This window comes from Triticum dicoccoides, chromosome 3B (assembly GCF_002162155.2).
Source record: "Triticum dicoccoides isolate Atlit2015 ecotype Zavitan chromosome 3B, WEW_v2.0, whole genome shotgun sequence".
Lineage (NCBI taxonomy): Eukaryota > Viridiplantae > Streptophyta > Magnoliopsida > Poales > Poaceae > Triticum > Triticum dicoccoides.
In genome coordinates this window covers 642,010,226-642,021,722 of record NC_041385.1, presented here as the reverse complement: position 1 = coordinate 642,021,722, position 11,497 = coordinate 642,010,226, and the positions used below count along the sequence as shown (strand labels likewise).

General features: G+C 52.8%; 1 protein-coding gene across 3 annotated transcripts in view; it reads right to left on the bottom strand.

Moving 5' to 3' along the window:
* Positions 1-1,514: 1,514 nt before the first annotated feature.
* Positions 1,515-11,497, bottom strand: part of LOC119277582 (protein HESO1-like) — a 13,288-nt gene continuing 3,305 nt past the window's right edge. Inside the window, exons 4-9 of one of the 3 annotated variants that reach the window (XM_037558864.1) lie at positions 11,262-11,440; positions 11,083-11,178; positions 10,928-10,988; positions 10,706-10,836; positions 2,519-2,629; positions 1,515-2,425 (exon numbers count right to left, since the gene is read on the bottom strand). In XM_037558864.1, coding sequence (XP_037414761.1) covers positions 1,883-2,425; positions 2,519-2,629; positions 10,706-10,836; positions 10,928-10,988; positions 11,083-11,178; positions 11,262-11,440 — 1,121 coding nt within the window. In that variant the 3' untranslated portion in view covers positions 1,515-1,882. Of the gene's footprint in view, positions 2,426-2,518; positions 2,630-2,729; positions 3,378-10,705; positions 10,837-10,927; positions 10,989-11,082; positions 11,179-11,261; positions 11,441-11,497 lie in introns of those variants that run through there. The other 2 variants (XM_037558866.1, XM_037558865.1) reach the window with 2 other exon arrangements.

Genomic DNA, 11,497 nt, shown 5'->3' with positions numbered 1-11,497 from the left:
TCGTCAATAATTAACATCGGGATCTGCACACCCATGATAATTCCCACATATACAAGAAGATCTTTACTAGGTGAACCTTTTGTTACCACATACACTTCCATTTGCTTCGCAGTACATTTACAAAACCTGAGGCGAGACAGTATTTCCATGATCAACACTTTGATCACTATACCTGTTATCCTCCTTACCAGTTTTGTTCTCTTTCTCATTTCCGTATTTCAGTATCCCCATGATAACAATCACATTTGTTTCTGTCAGGCGATGTTGGGTAACATTATACCGAGTGGGCCCGAAAAGTACCTCTCCATCATCGAAGGAGCAAATTCCAGTCTTGAACCATCGAGAATCTTGACATACTTTTTTGGTATACCCATAGCTACATTTAACATAAAGTAACCATCCGGTATGAAGGTCCTACGATATTCTTATGGTCTAGGTACAAGAGTAAACGTTAACACATAATATGATAATACCAACAACATAGTGACTATGTGATCTCGCAGTATATCATAAGTTGGGTCCATCGAACACCATTATTGTGCGGGGGAGACTAGAATAGAATCTGCCCTTTAAGTGAGATTGTGGGATCAACCAAAAAAAATCACATTTAGACAATCCAAAAAAATCTGAAATTATTTGTCAACATACATGTGATGTATATCTACAACTTCAAAATACATTAGCTCAAAACTCGGTCTACAATTGGAGATACAAAAATGACAAGTTCAACTGTGAATAATGTCAGCTTTGGGTGGATAGTGTGTCACTGTTCACATTCAATTTTTTCTTTTTTGTTTCTCTAAGTGTAGTTTGAATTAGGAGCTGAAACTTTTTGAGATCGTACATCAAACATGGATGTGTGTCTCCAAATTATTTCAGGATTTTTTAACATGTTATGTATCTTGAAAAAGATTGATCTCATTGATCTCACCTAAGGGGAAGACTTGTATAGGATCAGCCTTTTAGGTGAGATCGTAGGATCAACTCAAATATTTCATATTTAGACCATCCAAAAAAATCTGAAAAAAAATGTACAACATACCTACGGGGTATGTCTACAACTCCAAAAAAATCAGCTCAAAACTCGATCTACAATTAGCGATTCAAAAAAGACAAATTCGATTATGAATAGTATCTACTTTGGGATGAATAGTATTTGATACTATTCACATCTGATTTTGTCTTTTTTGTTTCTCTAAGTGTAGTTCGATTTGGGAGCTGAAACCATCAAATATGGATGTATGTCTCCAAATTTTTTCAGAATTTTTTAACATGTTTTGTATCTATCTTCAAAATGATTGATCTCATTGATCTCACCTAAGAACAGATCCTATACAAGTCTTCCCCCCATTATTGTGCCAACAATGCAATGTGTTCTTATCCGGTATGAAATCATGGAAGCTTCGATTGGTCTTTCCGTGACTTAGTGGCAATTTGTACGTGCCAGAGCTTAGCACACGGTGCGACGAACTAGTACTTTACAATGTAAAAGCGTGATTGCATGACTACAGAAGTACAGAGCCCTCCTGTCTTTCAATTTCATTGCACATACATGTATAGCGAGGAATTCCCAAGAAGGTTCTGTCAAGCAAGACTACAAATTTTCGATCCTACAATCCACGTAACCACGGGCTCAAGCATATGAGCCGGCTGGGAACTACTCCCTCCTTCCCAAAATGTAATACTACCATATGATTGTGTCAAAAATGATCTTATATTTTGGGACTGAGGTAGCACGTCAAGTAACATAAACGGATGCAGTTTGTCAGGAAAAAACTAATTAATCAAACATAACTTGGTCCACACTGCCGGTAAAAAAGCTGAAGATCATCTGCTGCTACCCTGGGACTACTTGTCAATCGATGCTGTTGCCGTTGACTTGCTACCAGTATTGCCCTGGTGACCTGCTGGAGAAGGCTTGGGATCGTGAGTTGGGTGCTGAACCATTGTGGAGACGTCTACCCAAAATCTCATCAAACATCGCATTCAGAGCATGACCACTAGCTTGACGATCTGAAGTGTACTCCCCTCTGCGCTGCTGGCTCTGGCGTCGAGCAGCTGCCTGCCTGCCTGAATTGTACCCCTGTGGCTGTGGGCTATGAATTGATCTGCTTCCTGTTGATCCTTGGGCTCTAAGGCGATGCTGATTATCGAAAGGGTTAGCTGCCAAACGTTCCAGAAATCCTGTGAATCTGTCCTCCTGAAGGGTCGTCGCAGGAGTAGCGTAACGGCCAGCCGTGGCTCTTGCACCCAGTTTAGAACCAACTTCAGGCGTACACAGCAGCGAAAGGAATTCATTCCGGTCAACAGGCCCATCAGAGGAGACAATATTTTTAGCATTTTTTAAGGCTGTGGCAATATCATGAAGCCCTAGCACATCAACTGTTCTAGCTGCATTATCAAGTCTCTGAAATGGATCTTCAACCTAAACAAGAAGAAAAAAACAGTGTACATGTGAGGCTATTTTTTAGACATTTACGAATATAGCCACCAAATGTGCTATGAAGGGAATACTTACAAACAAGTAGCAAGATTTGGTCATCCAATTTAGGCCGCCTTGTTTTCGCTGGAGCCGGCCCATGTAAGTGGATATAACATGATCACTAGAATGGGCACCTAGACGGCAAAACTGCAAACGGTATTGTATATCAGCCGAATGGGCATCACTAGATTTTTTTATCTCATGTTATGACAGTGCTACAATTTTGAATAGTACAACTGCAGCATTTTGACATTGTCCATGTTATGCCTTTTTCGAATGAAAATTATTAATACCAAATCTCATCACAGTACTGCAAATACATACGGCAAATAGTGCACTTCACCTGAAACTCAAATGTGCTTGTTAACAAAAATATCTTGAGCTAACAAAAATGAACACATTTTGGTTAGGTAAGTGATTAGCTGATTTCCCCTCAAAATTGTAGTTGGCAAAAAGGTTATCTAATTAGGTTGGCCTAAGTACTTATAAGTTTTTAGAACGGAGACGCTAGGAGCGTCCGGCTTTAACTTAATAAAGCCCACAAACTTAGGCAGCGTTTACAGAGGACTAGGACAAACGTCACGAGCGCGGAGGCTCGGGTTCCGCTGGCACGAAGCACAGCAAGGTCACGAGCGCGGAGGCTCAGGTTACGCTGGCGCGAGAGCACAGCAAGGTCGCAGGCAGGCCAGAGGCCAAAAAGTGAGCAAAGCGAGTCTATTACAGGCCAAACACCAAAGAGCATAGAGCACGCAGGCTCGCTCGCAAGACAAAAGAAACCACTTCACGTCGTAGAAGCGGCTGGCGGCTCCCTGGCCAAAACGTAGACTTGGCGAAGACGATCTTGAGCTTGCTTCATCTTGTCAGCATCCTTGTGCTTCGCCAACGGACTCCACTGCTGCATAAGAATGTTGCATTTGTAAAGAATATTAGCAGGGTGCGATGGGAAGATTCCCTCGATGGCAATTTTGTTCCTTGTAAGCCACATTGCCCAGGCTAGGGCACCGAGGCAACTCCAAAGGACACGTTTACTGCCACCCATCGTCGACGCAACTATGGCCGCTAGGTCAGCGGCCGATCGCGGGTCCCAATTGGTATTGGTGGCAGCTCGGACTGCACTCCAGGCAAAGCGCGCTAGGGGGCAGCGGAAAAACACATGGTTCGCATCTTCCATGGTATTACAAATGGCACATAAGCCGGAAGACGGGCCGTTGCGCTTTGCAACATTGGCCGAAGTGGGGAGTCTATTGCGGAAAAGTTGCCAGAAGAACACCTTGACTTTAAGCGGAATACGGGCGTTCCACAAACCGGTCGGCATTGGGAATGCCGGTCCCTGAACTTGGCATAGCCTGCAGTAGAGGGATTTGACCGTGAACTTTCCGGACGTGGTGAGAGCCCAAGTGACTGTGTCCGCGGAAGTGGACAGCGTCGCCGATTGAGTCAGGCCCAGCAGCTCCTCAAAGCGTGCTTGTTCAAGGCCCGTTAGCTCTCGACGAAAGTGGATCGCGGGTGGGTTCGAGGCTAGGGCCGTCGCTACCGTCATCTCCGGGTTGACCGCCAGGGCATACAAGTCCTGAAATTGGACCCAAAGGGGGTTCGCTCCCAGCCATAGGTCAAGCCAGAAGCGGGCCGAGCGCCCGTCCCCTACGACGAACTTGGCGCCAAGGGCGAAGGCCGGGCGCACCGCTTGGAGGTCGTTCCAGAAAGGAGAGCCCCGCGTCCTGCCTTCGAAAAAGTTCCCGTTGGGGAAATATTTATTGCGCAGCATGTCCACCCACAGACCGGTCGCCCCCTGCGACAGCTTCCAGATCCATTTGCACATGAGTGCAATGTTGAGGATCCGTGTGTTTGTGATCCCTAGCCCCCCTAGGTCCTTGGGTCTGCACACCAAGTCCCATCTGACCATATGGTACTTGCGTTTGGGTCCCGCACCTTCCCAAAAGAAACGGGACCTTGGAGTGTCCATCTTGGCGTGTACCCCTTCAGCCAGGAGGAACAGCCCCATTGCGAACTGCGGCAGCGAGGACAGGCTCGCGTTTGTGAGCACTAGCCGGGCTGCAGAAGAGAGGAACTTCCCCCTCCACGGACAAACCCGCCCACCCACCTTGGTCCAGAGTGGCGCCCAGCCATCTATCGTGATGCGTTTGGCATCCAACGGGAGCCCAAGGTAAGTAAACGGGAGTTTGCCGAGTTTGCAGTTGAGCTGGTCTGCGATACGCCTACTGTCGGACGGCTCGAGTCCCATGGGCATCACTTCGCATTTGTGGAAGTTGATCTTGAGCCCCGACATAAGCTCAAAGCTAATCAACAGGGCTTTGATCGTGGCCACGCTGTGCAGGTCCGGTTGGAACAGCAGTAGCGTGTCGTCAGCGTATTGCAGGTGCGATATCCCCCCTGGGATGAGGTGCCCCAACACCCCTTTGATGTGGCCTGCTTCCGTTGCTTTCCGGAGCAAGGTCGCCAGTGCATCTGCCACGAAGTTGAACAAGAGCGGTGAAATGGGATCACCCTAGCGAAGGCAGCGCTTGTTCCGGAAGAAGTGCCCTACCTCTCCGTTCACCGAGACCGCAGTTTGGCCCACCGAGACCAACTGCATGATTCTGTGCACCCACACCGGCGAGAAGCCTCGGCTCAATAGGATTTGTCTGAGGAAATCCCAGTTGACGCGGTCGTAAGCTTTTTCGAAGTCTAATTTAAGTAGAATCGCCGGTTCGCGCGTGCGCCTAAGTTCGTGGAGGGTCTCTTGCAGCGCTAATGGTCCCTCCAAAATGTTCCTACCGCGGATAAAGGCAGATTGGGAACGGCTGATTGTGCGGTGTGCGATTGGTGTAAGCTGCGTGGCACAACCCTTGGCGCAAATTTTGAAGGGCACATTGATGAGCGCTATTGGTCTGTACTGGCGGATATTATCCGCACCCGGTACTTTCGGAATTAGGGAGAGCACTCCGAAGTTTAACCTAGCAATGTCCACAAAACCGCGCATGAAGCCATTGCACAACGCGAAGATGGGTTCGCGTAACAGTGACCAAAAGCGTTTAAACATCGCCACCGGCCACCCATCAGGCCCCGGTGCCGTGTCAGTTTTCATGCTTTGGAGAGCCTCGTCAATCTCCTTGGGGAGAAACGCGAGCCCCAGCTCTTCGTTCTCCGACTCCAAGACCTTTTGTGCTGGCAGCCAGGCGTCCTCTCTCAGCCTGGCGCGCTGAGGCTCGTCGGTCCCCATCAAGCTAATGTAAAAGTCGTAGATGTGTTTGCTAATCGCTGGTTGCTGGAGAAGGAGCCCCTGCTCCGTCTGCAGCCTCAGGATTAGGCATTTCCTGCGACGTCCATTCGCGTACGCGTGGAAGTAACCAGTGTTCGCATCTCCCTTGAGCATCCACTTAAGTCCTCCTCGGCGCCTCCAGTATTCCTCCTCGGATCGGAGCAACTCCTCGACTTGCCCTTCCAAGGCGTATCGATGCGCCCATTCATGCTCCGAGAATGGACGCGAGTCTGCTTGAGTGTCGAGGATTGCGATCTCATCGAGAAGTTTCGCCCTCAAAACTTTCTCGTCTCGTCCCTGATTCGCGCCCCATCCCTTGAGGCTTGCACGCAAGCGTCCCCCCACCGCTGTCCAAAACTCCATAGGGCCGCGCTGCTGGCCCGTGGCTTGAACACTTCTCAACCATCTTTCCCGAAAGATGTTGTCGAAATCAGGAGCCTCGAACCACGCTGTTTCGAAAAAGAAACGCGGGCTGCGACGTACCTTATCTTCCCCTGAAGATAGGATAAGTGGAACATGGTCCGAGCCGATCCTTGTTTCAGCAAGGAGCGAGCATAATGGGAACACCACTTCCCATTCCGGAGACATGAAGGCGCGATCCAAGACGGATCTCACCGGGGCTAGTTGTTTGTTGGTCCAAGTGTATCTTGCCCCCGTTCTTGCCACTTCCCTAAGTGACATTGACGCAATTGCGCTGTTGAACATGGTCACCCTTGACCAGTTGATGTTGTCATTGTTTTTGTCCGCGTTCGATCGGATGAGGTTAAAATCACCACCCACTAGGAGCGGGACCTGGGATGCGGCAACTGCCAGCACCTTGGCTTCGAGTTCTCCCAGAAACTCTGCCGAACGTGAGTGATCTGCTGGCCCATAGACTTGCAGGATCACAAGCTCGCGTAGCGAAGCTCTCACGCGAATATTGGCTGCAATGAAGGAGGTGCCTACCTCCCAGGACAGCACCTCGTATATGGCACTGCAAAAGCCAAGCAGCATGCCACCCGAATGCCCAATAGCCGGGCTATGATGCCAGATGAAACGCTCCAAAGGGTCTATGGCTACGAGGTCTTGGTGACGAAAATCAGTTTTAATGGTTTCCTGGAGCCCTACTATATCAATCCCTTCTTTCCTGATGTAGTCGCGGAGTTGGGTGCGCCGCCCCGAGTGGCCGAAGCCACGGATGTTCCAAATGAGCATCCGCATCTAGATGACGCGGTTTCGCAGGCGGATCCCCCTTGAGGTGATCGCCTTGGCCACGCGCCTCGCCTTGCCGCAGCGAGGCGAGGGAGGAGCAGCAACCCCTGTTGCTGTCTCCCCTTCGGGCCGGAGACTTAGCGACGTCGAGGGATCCTCCTCGACAGCCATATGCTCCGCGTGTTGAGCAGCCGCCGCTGCGAGTGCCGCCTGAGCCAGTTCCTTAGCGCGCACCAGCGAGATTAGCTCGCTAACCCCGCCCTCCCCGATTGGTTCAACTCCACTCTCCACCAACACCTCGCCTAGGTGCTCGTCCGAGAAACAATCCAAAATCGAGAAACGGGGCATTGGATTACCTGAGATTTCCTGGTTCTTCTGTGCTTGGAGGAGTTGGGCGCGTTGGAGCGAAGGCATGTTTCCTTTAGCGCCCTTAGCCCGCGCGCTGACCCGCACATGAGCTGCCTGCCCTTCCACGACGGTCTTGGTACGCTTGGCCTTCGGGACAGGCACCGTCTTGTCCGCCTCCAGCGCGGTCGGAGCGGAGGTGGGCACCGCCAGCGCCATCACCGCCTGCCGGGGGGTCACCGGCGCGCCCTGGAGCTCCGCCACACGAACTGCCTCCGCGCTAACCTTGCGCACGGCCACCTTCTTAAGCTGCTTCACCGCCCCAAGCTTGTTGGAGCTGCGCCCCCCTTGGGATGGAGAGCGTGAGGCAAGCGGCTGCGACTCCATGGACACCGCAATGGGAGTGCGCGCCTCCCCCAGCGGTTCCACCATCTGGCCCGCACCAGGCTCCGCCACCGCCCGCACCGGGGGGGACGTGACCGAGCCCAGGTTGGAGCCATACTGGTAGGGGATGGGGAGATCCAGCTCCATGGACCCCCCTGTCAGCGGCGGCTCCATCGGAGGCATCGGCGCCCTGGTTGTCGCCCCGCCCTTGTCAGAGATGCCCAGCTTCTCCCAAGCCGTCGTATCGATGGAATCATCCTCCATGCTTGCATCCGCCTCCTTGTCGCCGCCCAGATTGCCGTCGGGCCCCTCCCCACCCCTGTCTTGGTCAGTTGGAGAAGGCGGGTGTGGAGAAGGCAGGGCAGGTGCTGTGAGTTGCTCCGGGGGAAGTTCGGGCTCGATGGTGATGTTGAAGCCCTCGCCATTGAACCAGATCTGGACCAGACCACGCAGCTTGCGGGGGGTGCGGCATGCGAAACGCATACGGACTGGCCCCGGACGAGTGAGGGACTCCTCATCCACCAGCAGGGGACGGCCCAGCATGACGGTGGCCGCCAAGAGCAGGTCGGAACGCCGGTGCTTGGGAGGGATTCCTCCCAGCTTGACCCACACCTCTGGCATCGCCATTCCTTTGGGGGCTTCGAGGACCGCGTCGCGGATGTCCACCATGAGGTTGTTGAGGGAGAGGAACAGCTTGCCGCTCCTGGTTGCCATCCGGAGCATCACCGGATCTGGGAAGACCACCGAGAACGCCCCTCCCTCCATTGCGGAGATCTGCCAGTCCCATTCGCCCTCGAAGAGGTGTGGCAGCTCCACTTGTAGAATCTCTTGGGTGAGCGCGCCAGAAGGCATGGAGAGCACAGCCGCGTTGGCCCCCAGCTGGATCTGCGGCTCCTCCCGCGAATCATCCGGGTACTGGAGGCAGAAGAAACCCTCGCCGGAGATGGCGTGTCCCATGGTTTGGAGGAGCAGAGGCTTGCCCCGGGTCGGGCACTGCGCAGACGTGTGCCCCTCCTTGGTGCACACCACGCACAGAGGCTTGAAGGTGCAAAAGCTCTGAAAATGGCCCGTGCGCCCGCATCGGAAGCATTCAGGTCCGTCGGCCTCCTCGATCGGGATTGGCTCCGCCTCCGTGCCCTTGGATGAGCCCGGCACCTCAGCTCTGGGCGGGAGGGGCAGCTTGGAGGCCGCCGCCCCCGCAGTCTTGGATTTCTTCTTCGCGTGGGGGTCGCCGCCCCGGTCGCCGCCCGGCGCTGGTTGCATCCCCTTGCGCTTGAGCTCGAGGCCGCGCTGCTTGTGCTCCGCCTTCTTCTTTGCCTTCCTTTCCTGTTCCTTGAGCCACCACGCAGGCGGTGGTCCCCAGCCCCCCTCGTCGGCGGCGCGACCACGGTTGCGGTCCCGCGGCTGCTCCATGGGAGGCTTTTCCCCCCGGCGATCTTGCTTGGAGCCCATCGCCACTACTTCAGCAAAGGTGCGCCGCAGTGGGGAGGGGATTGGAGTGGATGAGAGGAATCGAGCGAGACGACCGAAGCGCCGCACCTCCGCAGCGGTGGCTGGAAAACCTAGCGAGGGATTTAGGGTTCCGCGGGGGATCCAGAGCCATTTATGTGCCCTCTCTGGGCTGGGCTGGTTGGGCTGGATCTCCCCCTGTGGGTCGGGCTGGGACCTGGGGGCAGGAACGTTTCCCTGCTCCACGCGCGCGTCAGGGGACTGGGCCCCAGCCCGCGCCACCACCGCATTTGGGCCGTCCACTACCCGTGTGGGCTGGCCCAACTGGACCGCTGGCTGGTCCGCCCCAGCCCTAGGGTTGACCACGCCCAGCGTCATCCGCGCCGCCGGCGCCGCCAAGGGGGACGCCGGCGCCGGGCTCAGCTGGTCTGCCGCGAGCTGCAGGAGCAGCCCCGCGTCTGGCGCAGCAAGGTTGTCGCGACCCTCGCGGCGCCCCACCGAGCGAGCCGCTCTGGGCGCAGCCGCAACGACCCGCCACGGGCCACGGCCCCCGGGCGCAAACGCACGACGGCGCCCGGCCTTGAGGGAGCCCCCGAGCTCCTCTGCCCGCGCCACGAAGTCGCCAAGGGAGCTGGCCGGACGGCCACCTGCCCCCAGCGCCACCGCGTCGCCTAACTCCGCCTCCTCGTCGCTGTCCGAATCGTCCTCCGCCAACGCCCAAAAGCGGCTTCCCGACCACCCGGCGGCGCCCAGGGGGGGCGCAGCCGTCCGCCTGGGGACTGGGGCGCGAGCCGCCGCCCAGCCAGCCGCCGGGTCCTCCGCCGGGGCCTGAGCACCGCCGCCCTGCGCCGAGACACCGCCACCGACGCCACCATCGCCAGAGACGCTCGCAACGCCTGTCCGTACAGGAGCCGTTGGGAGCGCCATCAACCCCGATCAATCCGTACTTATAAGTCATAACCCCAGTAGGGACTGTATGCGCTTGACCAAACTCAACTAAACCATTTAAGAACATGTGCTTTGCTTGAGCTTCTCTCTGGATAAGACATATAAACCTATTAGCTAGCGCCCAAACATAGGCAACTTCGGATGTGTTTCGTGCCTAAGCAATTATAGTCTTAGCTAGATAGGAGAGTTATTGGATAAAAACAAAATAACTAGCTTTGCTGTTCAATCTAGACTGCATGGGCTAGAAAAGCCTTGACCCAGTAGGAGGGCCAATTTGGCTCTCCTCCGTCGGCAAGATAATGGCCACTGGAATTGTGCTTGGACATGGAGGTTGTTAGCTGAACCAAATATTTGCTTTGCTCGTGTAAGCTATAGCTCAAAAGCCTTGTCTCCTGGGCATGAACGGCGAAAGATCCAAGCGCACCCTTGTTTATCACTATGCTAAGTTTATTATGGTATGATGGTGAACATCTCAAAATAAGACAAAAGGTGGCCCAAAAATATGGCAGCCAAGGGCTACAACATAGGCAGAAGAAGATGTGCTTCGAAACATGAATATCATATTTACCATTCTTTGAACAGCATTTAGAATTTAGAATTTAGATGGCGATGACTTAGTCAATATAGCGGACAATAAGTTCAATTACCTTCTCAAAGAAAGTTGCAAGGAGATGAGACAGAGAGCTCTGATTCCTTTGCCCTATGTCCCGGCGTCGAAACTTTGCTATACTTTCCGCACACATCTCATCAAGATTTTTTTCATTATAAGGCCCACTTTCTGCATGTGAACGCAAAGGGTAAATTACCAGCACCAATACACGGTACACCAGACAATCTTTAGTCTCACAAACAATCCAATTTCATCTCACCTGCTGAAATGTTCACATCTAAAAACTCATTCATAGGTGGTAAAATCGCAGGCTTACATGTCTGCAAATGCAAGATTAAGAGCATGACATAAGCTGTTCAACTTTGATAAAACTGTTGATAAAAAAATAGGTGACCTCTAAATTGAAAAGGGCACCTGAAAATGAAAGAGTACAAGTAAGCAAAGCGAATAGGAGTTGAGGGTTCCATCTTTTGGATCGTTGATGTTTTGAGCTTTTGCCCATTCCTTGACCTGCAAGAAAATATGGTACTAAGCTTGAGCTGAACTAAGAAATTGTTGGAAAGAAAACTATCTCTTGGGTACAAAGAACTTACCAATAAAACCATATCGCCAAAGCGGCCATCTAAAGTATTGATCCAGTACAGCACTTTGGATTTAAGTCGACCAGGGTAGTTATCAATGGATATATCACAGGAAACACCAAAGTGGTTGCTCACATACTGAAGAACTGGAACTCTTGCAGTAGGAATGAAGTTCACATCTCTAGAAACACCTAAATAAAGTATGGGAACAGATTTAAATAAGAATCTCCCGTAAAAACTGAAGGGAA